Here is a 15,653-nt window from a genome sequence, read left to right as displayed (position 1 = left end):
TAGCGCCATCATTTGTATTGGAAGGCTAATTGTAAAACCTACTTCATACTGCTATGAAACTTATTTTCTGCTTGCATTACATTCTGCTTCACAAACATATTTCTTTTCAAATTTGATCTGATTTAGAAATTGTGTGATGGATCTTGATCACACACCTTAATGGAAGTTGCTTTTTTTTCTCACTTTATGCATATCCTAAGTTTAGTAGATTTACTAAACTGATACATAATACCACAAACCATCACTGCATGGCCAAAACATTAGTTTAAAAATGGAGACCTATTCTAAAAGAAAATCTGCACTTCTGGTTTTGAAGTGATCATAAAGAACATTAATGAAAACACTTATAAAGCTGAAAATTTGTAAATTAGCACTCCAGATTGACAATAATATTAGTGCCTATAAATCGTAAAGGGCATTTCAAAACCTTAATCATTCATATCTGAAGAAGACATGAAGCAGTTTGTGCATGAAGTCATATACCAATTAATATCTTTATTAAAAAAACTTTTTAGAACAGACAATTTACAGTTAGAGGAAGCATACCTCTGGATTCATGAAAACAATTGTACAAAGCATAATATGCCATCAGTCTGTGCTCTAGTTTGATTTCTCAGCCCCATCCTCCATTTTGTTTGTGCTGTCCTTGTTGATGGGGAAATTCAGGGATGTTCTGAAGCGGATGGGAACGACACGCTCCTCCGAGGACTCATCTTTGGATTCTGGTGACTCAATATGCAGAAGTCCATCTTCTCCAACTGAGCAGGTCAAGGAGGTTGGATCCAAGTGATCAGGAAGCTGCACAGCTTGAACAAATTCTTGTGGCTGGGGTTCTGCGACATGAGAGGTGCTGAGAGATGACGAGGAAGCGTCTTTCTCGGCCCGCTTGCTGGCCATCACCTCCAGCCTCCTTCCAGATACTGTCACGGTGACATCTTCTGGAGAGAAGCCTTGAGTGTCCAGAGTGAGAGACACGTCTCGCCGTTTGTTCTGCTCTGTGTTGGTGCTGAAGAGCCTGGAGAAGGCAGAGGACCTCTGACCCTTTAGACTCTGGAAGAGCTCTTCACCGAGTTCATTCAGCAAGCTGTCTCTGATTTCATTCCTCAGGTTCTGCTTTATTTGGGCTCTACGCTGGAGGAAATCCTCTCTGAAGCTGGAAAGAGCCATGCTGCGCCTGGGCCACAAAAAGTAGGAGTTTGCAAAGAAAGGGTCGTCCATGAAGAGGCTCTCGGCAGAAGACATTTCTCTCGCCTGTTTGTCTGGAAGGTGTTGTCTTGAGTGCTCTCAGTAGAATGATCTGCTTGCTTCAGGTCCCTCCAGTTTATATAGTTCTCCAACAGGCATCTAGAACCTCCCACCGTTGGTCTTTTTACACCATTGAGGTCATGAATAAGAATTCAAAGCTACAAGTAAACAGAACATTCAAGATGCTCAGAAGGCTATAATAAGTTTACAGTTGTAATTTGATTTATGTGTTGGTGTCACTTTTACTGCCCCACAGGCTTCATTGGTTCTGCTGCCCAAGTTGGGATTGCCCAATGATTCCTTAGTCATGCACAGAGAGTGAAGTCACATGCTAATTTTACACTCTCTGTGTGTGTGTGTGTTCTCTCCTTACCTTCATCAGAAGCTGTTTACTGCGTTCATGATGTCATTTCCTAAACAAATGTATATTGTAAAAATTACAAGAAATTTATAAGAAGGAATATATAAGGGCATAATATAAGAAAGAATAATAAAACCTATTATTTTTCATAAACACAATATATGACCTACAAAATATGCAAAGATCAAACCCTGTATGTTTTAGTCCATTTCATTACTATTTTTTAATTACTATTTTTTAATGATTTTATAATAATCTTGGCCACAATTTTTTATTTCCTTTTGAATATCAGTATTTGAAAAGGATTGTAGTAAAGTTGACATACATTTTTTGATTCCTCTAAAAATAATAATTTTGTCTAATACTCAAATTGTTTATGACGCAATTACAAAAATAATGGCCCTTGTTTGTCTTCTCCATATATGAGTCAAGTGTCCCCCTTACATTCCTCACGAATGAAGAGTTACCCTGTGAGCTAATACAAAAAGTATTCAGCTGAGCACAGGACAGAAGCTTCCTAAACATTCAGAAGGAAGAGAAGACAGTTTTGCCATGACCACACATCTATAATTAACACAGAGACATATTTAGGCTACTTATGACACAGTTCAGACTTATGTCACATTTATTTGAAACCACAGGCATAAAATACCATTTAACCATGAAATTGAAATGTTTAAATCAGTTTAAAACAAAAAAATTATATATATATATATATATTAATATATATATAACAAATAAACCATCAACAGTTAAAATATAATTTTGAACATGTAGGCTGTTTGTTTTTTACTTACAGCTGATATAATTAACAGGATAATTATCTGATAATTAATTAATGCTTGTTCTTTCTTACAGTCTTTATCCTTAGTTATTTGTAGTTACAAATAGTTTGTAGTACCCTTAAACTCAATATTTCAATATATGAAACCCAGTCTTTTCCCATTTCATTTTCTTTTTCTCTATTAACCTTAAACCACAAACCTGAAACATTTTGGAATGTAAAAGGACTGGCACAAAAATGTTTTAAAACCTAAATGTCATGGGTCATTATTTTTTCTTTTTCAGTTTGCTAGGCTGTAACCACATATGTATGGTTGAGGAATAATCATTTAAATATGAACTATTGAAAACTCATATTTGTTGACCATTAATGTGAATATTGGGACAAAGCATTTTTTTTTATGGTGGTCACTCAGTGTTTATGCCAGTTATAATCTAGTTTTGAGGAGGGAAAAAAAACACTAATAACACTAGTTCAGTATTGACTATTCTAGTAAACTTTTCCATACATTTTTAATATTAATATTTAATATTTGGTTATGTTATGTTTAGAATATTAAATATCTATTGTGAAAATACAGGACGTACCCACATTGAAAAAATTCTGATTGGTAAGTTGCAAAACAAACATTAGGTGGCGCTGATAGCTTAGTATGTAAGCATTACCACACTTCAAGCCTGCACACTTCTGAGTGCTGTGCAGCTGTCGGCCTGTAGTGGGCGTTTGAGGATCGTCTTGTATTTCTTGCATCCAATCGAGAAATCACAGTAAAATTAATTTTTTTTAAAAGAAGAAAAAGAACATGGACACATTCAAGATCATACAGTATATGCATACATGTTTGAGTAAAATTAATCCTGAAGTCCTCAAGTAAAGTTTTGAATGATATACAGAACTATTTACCTAAATATGCACATAAGACAGAAACAACCATCACATGCAATCAAGCACATTAAAATGCATGTCGTAAATATCAGAGATTAAAACTCAAAACATTCAGACCTATCAGACAAAGGTCTTCCACCGTTCCTTTGAAAACTTTGCTTTTAGTATGTCCCAGCAGAGAAGGTTTTTCCCTCTGTTCACATCAGAGCGAGAGAGGAAATCTATTAGTCTGACAGCTCTCCCAAAAAGCCTGGCCGCAGCTTCTCCCCTGAGACCTTCCAACTGATGCCTTGTAGGAGGAGGGAGTGTAGTGATGGGGGAGAGAAAAGGAGAGAGATAGACCGAAGCGGAAGTGAAGGCGAGTGGGGGGGAGGAGGGGGGATGAATTAGGCTGTAATTAGCTTTGAAGATTAGCTTTTGAATTAGTTTTTTTTTTTTTCTGAACATGTTCAGATTATAGACACCGAACTGAAACAAGACAGCAAGTGTTCCATCTTGACAGTCACTGTAATGGTGCTGAGACAGGGCAATGAACTAATGCTGCTCATTGTAAGGCAAGGTCAGAACTGTGGGGAGTTAGCGCTTAACCTTCAAGGCCTACGAGCAAGGGCTTACCGATACTAAGAGAGCAGAAAGAGACAAGGGAGGGAGCCTGAGAGGGAAATAAGTGAGAGAGATTTTTTTGTCATTTGCAGCAATAGATGAAATATGACTGAGGCAGGAACGCTGTCTGTACGTACACATAAGTCATATGTCACACTGCACTGTTAGTGCTAGCATACAAAGCAGATAGCATCAACCCACTGTGTCAAAAATACACCACAGTATGGGAATGCAGAATGATTACGAACAGATTACGAACAAAATGAATACGATCATTTTAAGCCACTGCGTAGAAAGGAAAATTGGGATTAGAGGGAAATGGGACCTACCTTCAAAAATAAAGGTTCCAAAAAGGGGCTTTTGCATCAGTGCCATAGAAGGGTTCCCCAAACCTTTCCACAGTTCTTGAAATTACCTTTTTTTCCTGAGTTAGAAGAACATTTTAATAATCTGAAGAATCTTGTTCAAATATAAAACAATAAAAAAAACTTTATTTAGGTTCTTTAGGTTCTTCATAGAACCATAGATACCAATAAAGAACCTTTATGCTAGTCTTGAATCTGGGTTATTGTCATACATGTCCTCCTGAGCATATTAAAGGGAAACTTCACACAAACTCGTGTCATTTGAAATTCAAAATATTTTTTTTAATGTGAAATTCAAAATGAGTTATTTAGCAAAGGTATTTTTTTCCATACAATGGAAGATAAAAATAAAATAAAATAAGAGGGTTAGTCTGTATCGTCAGATTAATAAAAAAAATAAAATAAAAAAAAAAACAGAATCCCATTTTGATAAAATATGTGTGTGTGGGAGTTTTGCTTATATTGCTGAAATCAGACAACATCCCTATGAGTAAAATGGCTTCGTAAACATAAATCATGTTTTAATGAAATGCAAAAATGCAGTAGAACGAGGGGCAGATTATTTGCAGAATACAGCTTTTTTTGTAAGCTGTGTTATAAGTTATAAGTGGCACAACAAACAGTCAGAGACGTGTTTTAAACGAGACAGGAAGTGAGAGGGGTGAAGGCGGGAGCAACAGGTTCGAGAGTGAGGGCAGGCATGAGCTAGTGGTGAGTGTTCTGAGATGAGACTGCGGTGACTGCCATTCTCACACATTTCACTTCCTCTCGTGGCCAGCCTTGTCACGCAAACCTCACTCTCGGCTCATGAGATAAGACAGTCAGCTCTTTTTCATGAAGACCTTCTCAGTTTTTCACTGGGCTTTGAAGTTCAACAGTTTTGTTGTGTGAACCAGCTCTGATCAGAAACAGCTGCATGTAATATCTGTATACTTGCATGCCTACATTTAATTTTTTTCCTTAACATTTTCACAGCATGTTTTCATTTTTTCTGCCTTTTTTTTTGTCTTTGAATCTGACTCATAATCGGGCACGCTATGCATACAGGTACTGGTGGGGGTGCAACAAGAAAACAAAAAGGAAACCTTTTTGGTAGCACTGTGCAATTATGTGAATAAAATGGAATAAAAAAAATGCCAGACAAAAAGTTATGCAACAAAACTGTAGCCTATATTCTCTCCCCTTTCACTAATCCTGCCCCTAAACCTATACCCATCACAGAAAACTTTCTACATTTTTACATTTTCAAAAAAACATAAGCTGTTTTCCTCATGGGGACCAAAAAAGTTCCCACAAGGACAAGGATTTTGGATATTGCCAACTTTGTGGGGACATTTTGTCCCCATAATGTAGGGTTTACCAGTGTGCACACACACACACACACAGACACACACAGTAACATCTGGTCTGGTGGCTGTAGATACAGGTCCATTAGCTGAGTGGTATCCAATAAACGAGCAGTTGCTCAGATCTCAAGATTTCAAGAATTCCTGCCTTGACCTGAGAACAGCTGCAGTCTAGCACAGATCCTGTACGTCTTACACTGTTAGAAATATAGAAGGCATTCAGCGCACCAGCTGAGACACACTCCTAGATCCCGAAACAATTGTGTGCATGTAAATGCATATAATTGAGAGTCAAGAGAGCAGAAAAAAAGAAAGATTGAGAGATGAATAGATGAGAAGAGCAGTTTTGGGAGTCTCAAGTCAAACATGAGAGCGAAAAGAGGTTTTTATGGTCATTAGCAGTGTTGGGGAAGCTACTGAAAGCTTGCCAAGCTAAAAGTTACTTTCATTCAAGCAGTTAAACTAGGCTACAGTCAAGTATACTACAAAAAAAAAAAAAAAAAAAAAAGTAAAACTGTACAAGCAAAAAAGTAACAACTACTTTGGAGTTACTTAAAATAGTTACATTTTAACTTCTGATGTTTAGTAAATAGACCTAGGTTAATAATAATACAAAATATATAATTGATATAGATATAATTTATAATTTTATTGTTGATTTAATGATATGCTTTATGTGCTTTGAAAAATTGAAAAGTGAAGATTATTGAAATGAGCCTGTTTATATTTTTCATATCCCGTTCTCAAAGCCAGACAGAGTTCAGAGGTGTATTCATGCCAGCAATTTCTCATGACCTTGAGTATACTGACGTTCTCATTAAAGACTGAAAGTTCGATGCCTGCCACTTCCTGTCTCAGTACGTACATCCTGTATTTTCACATCATGACCCTGAGTTACCACACCTAAGTGGGTGGCACATTAACTTTAGTAATGCGCTCTCATGACGACTTTCGTAATGCACTCTCATGCTGTTTTGTTGATGTTTATCTTCAAAGCGAGTGTCTCAGGTACTTTCTTGTTATCATTCACCGCTTACAAACGGAAATTTCATATTTCGATTGAGCATTAAGAAAAATATTGATGTTGAATTCAAAAACAACCTCTATTTGTGGCACTAGTGTGTGTACAAATAGAATGCAAGTCATAAAACCATTCAATTAAACTCCCAACAAAATCATATCGACCCTTTCGAACAGAGTGTTTTGACCTCTTAGACATTTTTCATTGCTTTTAAAGTCTTTTCATTTTTGACGTCTATATCTGAGCACATGCGAGCAGTCAATATGTAGTGCAGTATAGGATTCAGGCAAGCTGAAGCAGCTCATTGATGCCAGAAAAGAGATGCAAAAACATTCTTCAGGTTAAATAGTGAAATCTAGACTATCATTTTTCTAATTGAATGCAAGCCTAACAATCTACCCATCTACCCCCCATTCCTATGTTTGCATCCTTTCTGTCTTTTTTTCTCTCTCTGATCTCCCATACTTCCTGTTGTGCTGGCTAGACTCCATTGGCAGATTTACAACTGTGGGGTCAAAGTTTTACAGCAGCCTCATATAAATCTTGTTCCACCCTCTCCCCATGTGCCGCTCTCTCTTCCTCACAGTCACAGTGCCCAACCCCCAGCGCTTTCATGTGTCTCTGTGCCGGTGAGAGAGGCACACAATACCACTGCTATTTATTATACTATAGCTTTAACTCTTGCAATATATCTGTAATATTCAGTAATTCATCTGTAATATCTTCATTTTATTAATCAGGAGGGAAGCATAGGATAATTTTACCACTCAATAAATGTAACATCAGAAATAACTTTAAACAACACCCTCAGAGAGGCCATATCAGATATGCTGAATGCACAATTCCTTTACCTCAGGGATAACAACAAATTCGTTTAGCTGAACCTTTTTGACCTATAATATTTACTTGAAGTCCCTCTTCGATTTTAAGTTAATATTTCAATGATTTAACAACAGATTTGCATGTTCATGTTCTCTGATTTTGGAACAAGTAAAATATTTAATCTTTTTCATCTCTTTTTTTATTTTACATTTTTATTACTTATTTTTTTTATATATATATATTTTTATTTTAAAATGTATTTATTTTCATTTGACAATTTTATGAAATAATGGTAACACTTTATTTTGATGGTCTCTTTTAAACATTCTGTTATAAGTAACTGTGCAAACATGTCAACTAACTCTCATTAGAGTATTAGTAGACTCTCTGCTTAATATCTGCTAACTCTTTCTTGTGATGCTCCTCCAACAGACACTCTACTGACTATAAGTAACTTCGCAACTACATGTCAACTTATTCTAACCCTACCAGTCTGCTAATTCTCTACTAACACTCTAATGAGAGTTAGTTGATATGCAGGTGCATCGTTACTTATAGTCACCAGAATATTTTAAAGGGACCACCAAAGGGACCAGCCCCCCACCCCCCCAAAAAATAAAAAATCTAGCCATATTTCACTAACCCACTTTAAATCTCCATTCGCCTTCCCATGTTACTCTGTTACAAAGCAGCCGGCATAGGAGACTAAGCCACAAACCCCCTCTTCCTTTTTCATGTCGTTCCCACATGTGCTCACTGAGCACAAATCCAAAGCAGATGCAGCGTGATCCCTCACACATGCACGCTGACACACAGACTCACACCGCATGTAGGATCGATAAGGTGTATTGATTATGCCTGGTGCTGACAGGCCCTGCTGCAACTCTGCCTGCTCTGATCAATTCAGAGCTGCACTGGGATGGCTTGAGGTTAACTACTCAAGGATGTGTGTTTTGGTGTGTGTATGTTGAAACTCATAGGCTTAGACAACACAATATCAGTTTGAATGGGAGGTTGGGGTTTATTTGAGTTATTTCGTATGTATCTTTGAGCCCAGAGGGTGTATAAGCGCAGGTGCAGTATTTCATAACTCTGCAAGAGTGTGGATGTATTTGAGTATATTTTCTTAAAGGATTGTTCCTATATAGTGTGTTTATTGTCTGTTTCCATTGCATTGAGCTACATTATGGTATGAAGGTTGTTTTCATTATATTTTTTTTAGCCGTTAAAACACGTGTTGATGTTCAGTTCCTCATGCAGTTGCGCTGTAGGCTACTGTATGCCATGTGACGTTCATATTAGTGGTCATTTCTGCATGCTGTGGTTAAGTGGTGCAACACATAAGATAAGTGACAACTTTTTTTCTTCCGCTCGTGAGATCTACAGGTGGAGTTTTAGATATTTTTTATTTATTTATAATTTTAAAGGGTGCATTTAATTGATCAAAAGTGACAGTTAAGACATTTAAAATGTTACAAAAGATTAAATAAAATAAATGCTGTTCTTCTATTCTTTCTATTCATCTAAGAATGCAGACTAAAAATGTATCAGTTTCCACAAAAATATTGATATCAACATTGATAATAACACAGGGGTTACCATCGATTACTGTTTTTACTGTATTTTTGATCAAATAAATGCAGTGTTGGTGAGCATGAGACTTATTTCAAAGTCAAAAAATAGTACTGACCCCAAACTTTTGAACGGTAGTGTATGTTATTGTTTCAATGTAAAATTAACTCTTTTTGTTACTGTGTTCAGATTAGCTACTGTCTTTGTTGTTTTCCTTTGTTTTCCTGTTATTGTAGACCTCATGAAAACAAAATTAGAGCTTTGAGGCTAAACTATATGATAGCACCCTAACACTGACAAATGTCACTTTTAGCACATATACACATAAAATTTGCAGTCTTTTTCTTTGAGCAAATTTTAAAATATTGATGATTCATCCAGATTTTTGTCCAATCAAATGCTCCCTGGGATGATAATCATGATAAATAAAGGTGTCAAGCCCTTCAGTGTCACCAGAACCCCCTGATTCAACAGGAAGTACATTAACACAGGAAAGAAAGACTTGTCAAGTGATTTCAACAGGTCTTCAAGACACATTTTCATCTAATGAGACACAGTGCTAATGCTTAATGCACGTGTTTAATGTTCATTCTAGTTCTGATAAAGCTACATTGTGTTACATAATTCAACTTGTTAGTACAGAAATCTGAAACTATGGGTCAGATTCACATCCTTTTATTTAAACAAAGTCTTTGTGGGCATAGATATCTGTGCTCCTAGAATGGCCTTAGGTGACCCCGGTTTCACTTCTCATTTGAGAGGGTGTTGATGGTAGTGCTCGGGCACCAAATAAACAACAGCAAGAGGAACAGGAAGCCCTTGGCGTGGAGCATTGCGTGAGAGACAGTGAGAAGTGGGCTGAGGTTTTCAGCACATTTGTGTGTACGTGTGCGCTTGTGTTTTTCAGTTTAGTTTTGCGGTGGCATGTTCTGGCGGGTGAACGTTACCCAGTGACCTGCCTTTTCATATAGAGTCGGTCGTGTTATGCTTTTGTAGATCTGTGAAATCTGCATATGTAACATGTAATGTGGATATATGAATCTTTACGAAGACTTAACAGTGTCACCCCTTCTTCAGGTAAGAAGAAATCAGATCAAATCTTGAATAAATATTACAGTAGTGACTGTGGCGCTTGTAGGTGCTGTGTTATTTTAAGAAAAAGTCTGGAGTGTTACAGTTTAGATTCATTTTCAGGAGCTCTGGAGGAGAGGATGTATGTTTTGCGAGGGGCTCCTGCTCGCGAGGGCCGAGTGCCCAATGCCTGCTCACTGTAATGTGAAGCGACAGCTAGCCTTCACGCACCAGTGGGCTCCGTGTCCTAAAATGGACACAGGAGGACTCTTTCAGCAAAAGGAAAAAGAGTAGATGCAGGACTATGCGAGAACATCTTTATGTAGAGAGTGAAAGACATTTAAAAAAAACTGATTTGTTGTGTAACTTAATTCTTTCTTCTTATTTTTGCAATTTAAAACAAACCGATTATCATATATCAGTAGTACGCAACATTTCTATTTTATTTTAGTCCAAAATGGCTCCATATCTGAAAAATATGAATGTTTTGCAACATACCCAGAGAGAAAACACAAATTCACTCAACTAATGAATTAAGACAACAGGAGAAAACAAGAGTGAAAGCAGCATGTACACAAACTTTACCCCACCTCCCACAGTATCACTTATGTACTACAGAACTAATATGGCCTTACTATGGTACAGTTATGTATGGTACTATGACATACTGTACATAATGCTTCTAAATGATTGCTATATGGTACTCCAACATATGTATATAAAAAAAAAAAAAAAAAAAAAAAATGCTTTGGTACTACCACAGTACATCAAAGAACACAGTATTAGCGTGTTAAATGTCCATGGTAACATGTCGAAAAGCCAATCCTGTATCTCAAACAGTAGAGCATGGTGTTATCAACGCCAAGGTCATGGGTTCGATTATGTATACCTTAAAGGACAAATCCAGTGAAAAATGAACCTGGGGTTAATTAACACATGGTTACCGAGTCGATCGTTCCCTGCGATGCGTTTTCATGAAAATCGAATGTAAAGAGTTTTATCTTTAAAAACAGATTAGCTCATAACACTAGTATATGGGGCACAGAGTAAGTAAAAGTAAATCGCTAGTTAATACCACTAACAGACTCAAAATAGCCTCACACTAACACGGTAGCATAATGAGGGTCCCTACATGCAAACCGAAGCATTGAGAACTTTGTAAGTGTACAGACAGTTTAATAAGAAGATACTTTATAAAGACAGTACATTACGCGTTTACATGCAGGAGCCATCTTGGAAAACAGTCTCGACTAATCGAGCCACGAACGCCGTGCTACGTTAGATTTCACAAACGTAATTCCTATCAACCAGCTCACTTAGTGTCTGGCAAAGCATAAAGCATAAATAATAAACAACATGGTATTACTGTGGTACCTTTTTTTAGGGTATTGTATTACTGTTACACGTTATCACTGTCATGTACTAATATTTGTAAATTTGCCATGCATCAACTGAACCTACGTACACCAAAAACTGCACAGTGATCTCTCTCTGTGCTGTAATTGAGGCAGCAAAAGTCCTCGTTCCCTGCTTCTTCTCTAACGCTCAATGATGTGATCAATAACCAATTAAAAAAAACGGATCAGCAAATTATCCACGTCACATGGTTCAAGCATGAAAAACAAGAACGTCTGTTTGACATGTTCTCCGAATGCATGTTTGTAAAGCGTATCAGTTGTCAATGCGTAAAGAAAACCAGTGACAGAAATTAGCACAGGGGGTAAATAAAATATTCGCCATGTTGAGTCCACTTCCCTTAACTTGCTGTCTTTTAACAAGCATCCATTTCCACCTAATTAGTGCCCAGGATTTTAATTGCAGTTTACAGAGTTGTTTGGTTTTATTGAGCTTGTGAATGTGTGTTTGTGTACAAGCAGAGAGGCTTTGTTACGCTCCAATTGGAGAAGGCAGCTTCTTTTTTGGGCCTGTTGTGGCTGGTGATACTAGCAGCATTGTCGTGTATCTATGATATTGTTTCCAATGAAAAATAAACAAGGAGAGGTTTGGTTTTTTGAGTGTTGACAAAAAAAAGTTATGAATATGAATCAGATAAATAATGACAATGCCTTGATTCAGTACATGAATGTAGATCAGTGGATGTTCAAAGGGCACATGAAGAAGACAAGGTAGGAAGTGGTAAGTGAGGTGAATAATTCATCTGTCTGTCTTCCATGTGTGCCCTGTCTGCACTTTCATCACCCTCATTATCCCTGTCATCACTGAGCTCTGTCCTCTACATCGGCTCATGGTGCCATTCACTCAGAGCCTCAGAGCCTAATGTGGATATATTTCAACAGATTAGTTTCCCTGAGAAGAGAGGATGGATTGAGAGCTTGTGTCCATCAAACTGTACCGATACAGTAGCCTTGCTGGAAACATTTAGAAAAACTTTGATCATGACAAAAATTTTTTATTATACTTTTATATAGTAGGCTATATTTAGTTTAGATAGATAGTTATTTAGATATGAATTATTTAGTAATTTTTAGATTACATATATAGGCTATACTGTATGTATGGATATGCTGTAGGCTATATATAAATATATGTGTGTGTGTGTATATATATATATATATATATATATATATATATATACACACACACACACACAGAAACGCACACACACATACATATACTGTATATATATATATATATATATATATATATATATACACACACACACACACACACACACACATACATCATATAAACAAAAACTTTTATGTTAGATCGACTGCCCTACTTCTTGCTCTTCTTGAAATACTGTAGTATAGAAGTAATTCTACTTGTCCCATCTTATGGCAGTACCTCGGACCTACATTATGTCTTTTTTCCCTTTACTTTTCCCCCACTCACTTAGTACTGTCTATTGTTATCAGTCTGCCTAATGGGCTTCTTTCCCTGGCTTTGTTCTGGCAGGCGAATGAGTGCAGAAGGGGAGGGAGGTGGAGGGTTGGTGAGAGAAAGGGCGACCGAGTTCATTTCTTTAAAGGATATCAGTCATTTCGATATGATCGCCCTCCCAAGCAGCAGTTTCACAAACACAAGACTTCCTCTCTCTGAACCTACAGTAGGCATGCACCATACTTGAGCTCTACCCACACATTAAGGGTGTTGAAACTCCAATAAAACAACTGTAGACATGTTTGAAAGCTAATAAATTGCACAAATAGTCTAATAAAAGAGGAATAATTATTGTCATAAAACTCAATAACAACATTGTGCTGTTACAAATGTTAAGTATTACGATGACTCAACATGTATTTCTAAGTCTGCATGCCTTGAAAGAATAGGCCTAATTTTAATATTTAACACTACTTTTTTGAATAAGCACGTCAGACTGTACACTCATAAAAATGATTGTTTTGATGCGGTTCATTTTATTCAAACAATTCAGTTTGATTTAATACCATTGTATCGGGTTTGTTGTTCAAACACGATTGTTTAAATTAAACTGACTTGAAAGAACATTTCAATCAGGTAACTCAATCAGTGCGAATATTTATATAATGTTATTAAAGAGAGCTGACAAAGATTTGAAAGAGCCCATTACAACAATGATGACATGCTATATCACAGTATAGACAGATAGATGGATAGACAGACAGACAGACAGACATACAGATAGATAGATAGATAGATAGATAGATAGATAGATAGATAGATAGATAGATAGATAGATAGATAGATAGATAGATAGATAGATAAAAAAGGAGTGTGTAGATAAAGGAAAATAAAGGAGATATAAAAGCACAATAACACATCCACTTAAAATAAAAGTAAACCTGACTGCTCAGCTTAGATGCTAAAGGGTTAAGCACGTTCACTGCCTGCATCTGGGAGTCATTTAAAACATTCCACAAGGCTTACCACATGTTTTCAGACAGGCTAAACCCCATGAAGCAGATTTTGCTGTCCAGGGCTGGAAGTTTTCAAAGAGTGCATTTGAGAAAATTGAACTGTTAGCTTTTTGAAGGCTCGAGATGAGATGGTGCGAGGGTGGCAGAGAAGACTATACTCGTTTGGGGATCTGTGACTATCCTTGCCTGTCTTTGCGTACCCATGCGTGTGTGGATCAGTCCTCTTTGAAGTGGTGGGATGCTAAATGGCGCTAGTTCTTTTCCCACCCTCTGATAGGATCTTCACAGGCTTGCGTTCCCAGCTCATTTCCTCTGGTCAAGTCTTGTGACCCGTCAAAACACAAAGGGGTTTTAGGTGTTCACTATAGATGCGATACAAAGGCCATGCAATTTAAACCGTACGCAATTAAACAATGACACAAAATGACACGTTTGTCACGTTCACTCAACCCAAGTAGGCCTGGTATATTTCATTCCAGGGGTGTGGTAAGGAAACCCTGATCACTTAATTTCATGATTCTTATACTGTATGTTAAACAGATTCAGGCAGAAATATCAGCCAAAATCAGACCAGGGCTTCCATTGTGCGGATCATTTCAATGTAACACTCTTATCAGTTGTATGAAGGCTGTTCTTTCAAACATTCATTACTTTAGATATGTGAATGGTCACAATATCCAGTGAGATCACTGCCATTCAGAATGTAAAGTGCTGTGGCTGGACTAGAGAGCATTTTGACAGGAGGATGAAAATCACTTGAATGTGGAACCACCTCAAAACAGCTTCTAAAGACCTGGATGAGACCTCCAACCTCCAATTTCATCTTGAACTGTAAGCCAGTGGCTACAAGAGGCTGGATTGACAGGTTGTGTACCAGTAAATAAACCATTTATTCGTTTAAAAAAAAGAACAAAAAAAAAAACATGTTGCACTTGTCAAAGAACATGGAGTGTGGAAGATTGGAGTCCGACAAGTCAAAATTGAATAACCTACCATTGGATGGTATATTCGTAGGAGACAACTGGAGTGTTTTAATACCAATGCATGACACCATTAAGCAGCAGAAACATAATGGTATTGGGGAGGCATGCAGCAGGTGTTGGAAGGATCTACAGAGTTTGGAAATCCTGTTGAACACAATGTAGCCAAGAATGGAGGATCTTTTTAGAGATCAAATGTGTATTTTGCAACATGATAACAATCCCAAACATACTGGACATTCAAAAAAAGTTACAATGCAATGAAAGAGTTCATGCTCAGCAAGAGGCCTCCTCAGTCCCCTGACCTTAAAGCCATTGAAAAGCTTTGGGAAATTATAAACCTGAATTGTGATAAGTCCTGCAGGTCTTCCGATGAAGCTCAACTTTGGGAAGAACTTAAGGAGGATTGGAAAAAAGTTAAGCATGTCACAAAGTTGAGTGTGTCAATGCCCAGGACAGTGGCTGCTGCTATGATCAAAAACAAGGGAGAACCAACAAAATATTAATAACTAATTACACTGTAGTCAATGTATGCGCTATTTCATGAGCTTTTTGTTTTCTATGCCTTTTTGCATTATACAATAAAATCCAATGGTGGAGTTTGCCTTTCTGGCCCAATAAGTTAGTCATTTTAACACCTTAAACAAGTTTAGTACATACTTGTTCCCAAATGACTTGACTGTTTAATAGACCCTGAAATGTCATTAAAAAAAATATTGTAAAAATATCCCCTCCGCA

The 15,653-nt window shown here is 37.1% G+C and overlaps 2 protein-coding genes across 2 annotated transcripts in view; one reads left to right on the top strand and one right to left on the bottom strand.

The window, feature by feature from the left end:
• Positions 1–449: 449 nt before the first annotated feature.
• On the bottom strand, positions 450–1,309 carry hspb9 (heat shock protein, alpha-crystallin-related, 9). The gene has a single exon (XM_084116120.1). It carries the CDS (start codon positions 1,240–1,242, stop codon positions 601–603), a length of 642 nt encoding a protein of 213 aa, XP_083972246.1. The 5' UTR covers positions 1,243–1,309; the 3' UTR covers positions 450–600.
• An 8,529-nt stretch (positions 1,310–9,838) lies between these two features.
• rarab (retinoic acid receptor, alpha b) overlaps positions 9,839–15,653 on the top strand; it is a 129,720-nt gene continuing 123,905 nt past the window's right edge. Inside the window, exon 1 of the mRNA XM_084135663.1 lies at positions 9,839–10,081. The gene's annotated coding sequence lies outside the window, so the exon portion shown is untranslated. The remainder of the gene's footprint in view (positions 10,082–15,653) is intronic.

Source organism: Abramis brama, assembly GCF_963993115.1.
Source record: "Abramis brama genome assembly, chromosome: 1".
In the NCBI taxonomy this organism is placed as follows: Eukaryota; Metazoa; Chordata; class Actinopteri; order Cypriniformes; family Leuciscidae; genus Abramis; species Abramis brama.
This window is presented reverse-complemented; position numbering and strand designations above follow the sequence as displayed.

Excerpts from the sequence above, each read along its gene's own strand:
- hspb9 (XM_084116120.1), bottom strand. The coding sequence starts at position 1,242 with ATGTCTTCTGCCGAGAGCCTCTTCATGGACGACCCTTTCTTTGCAAAC.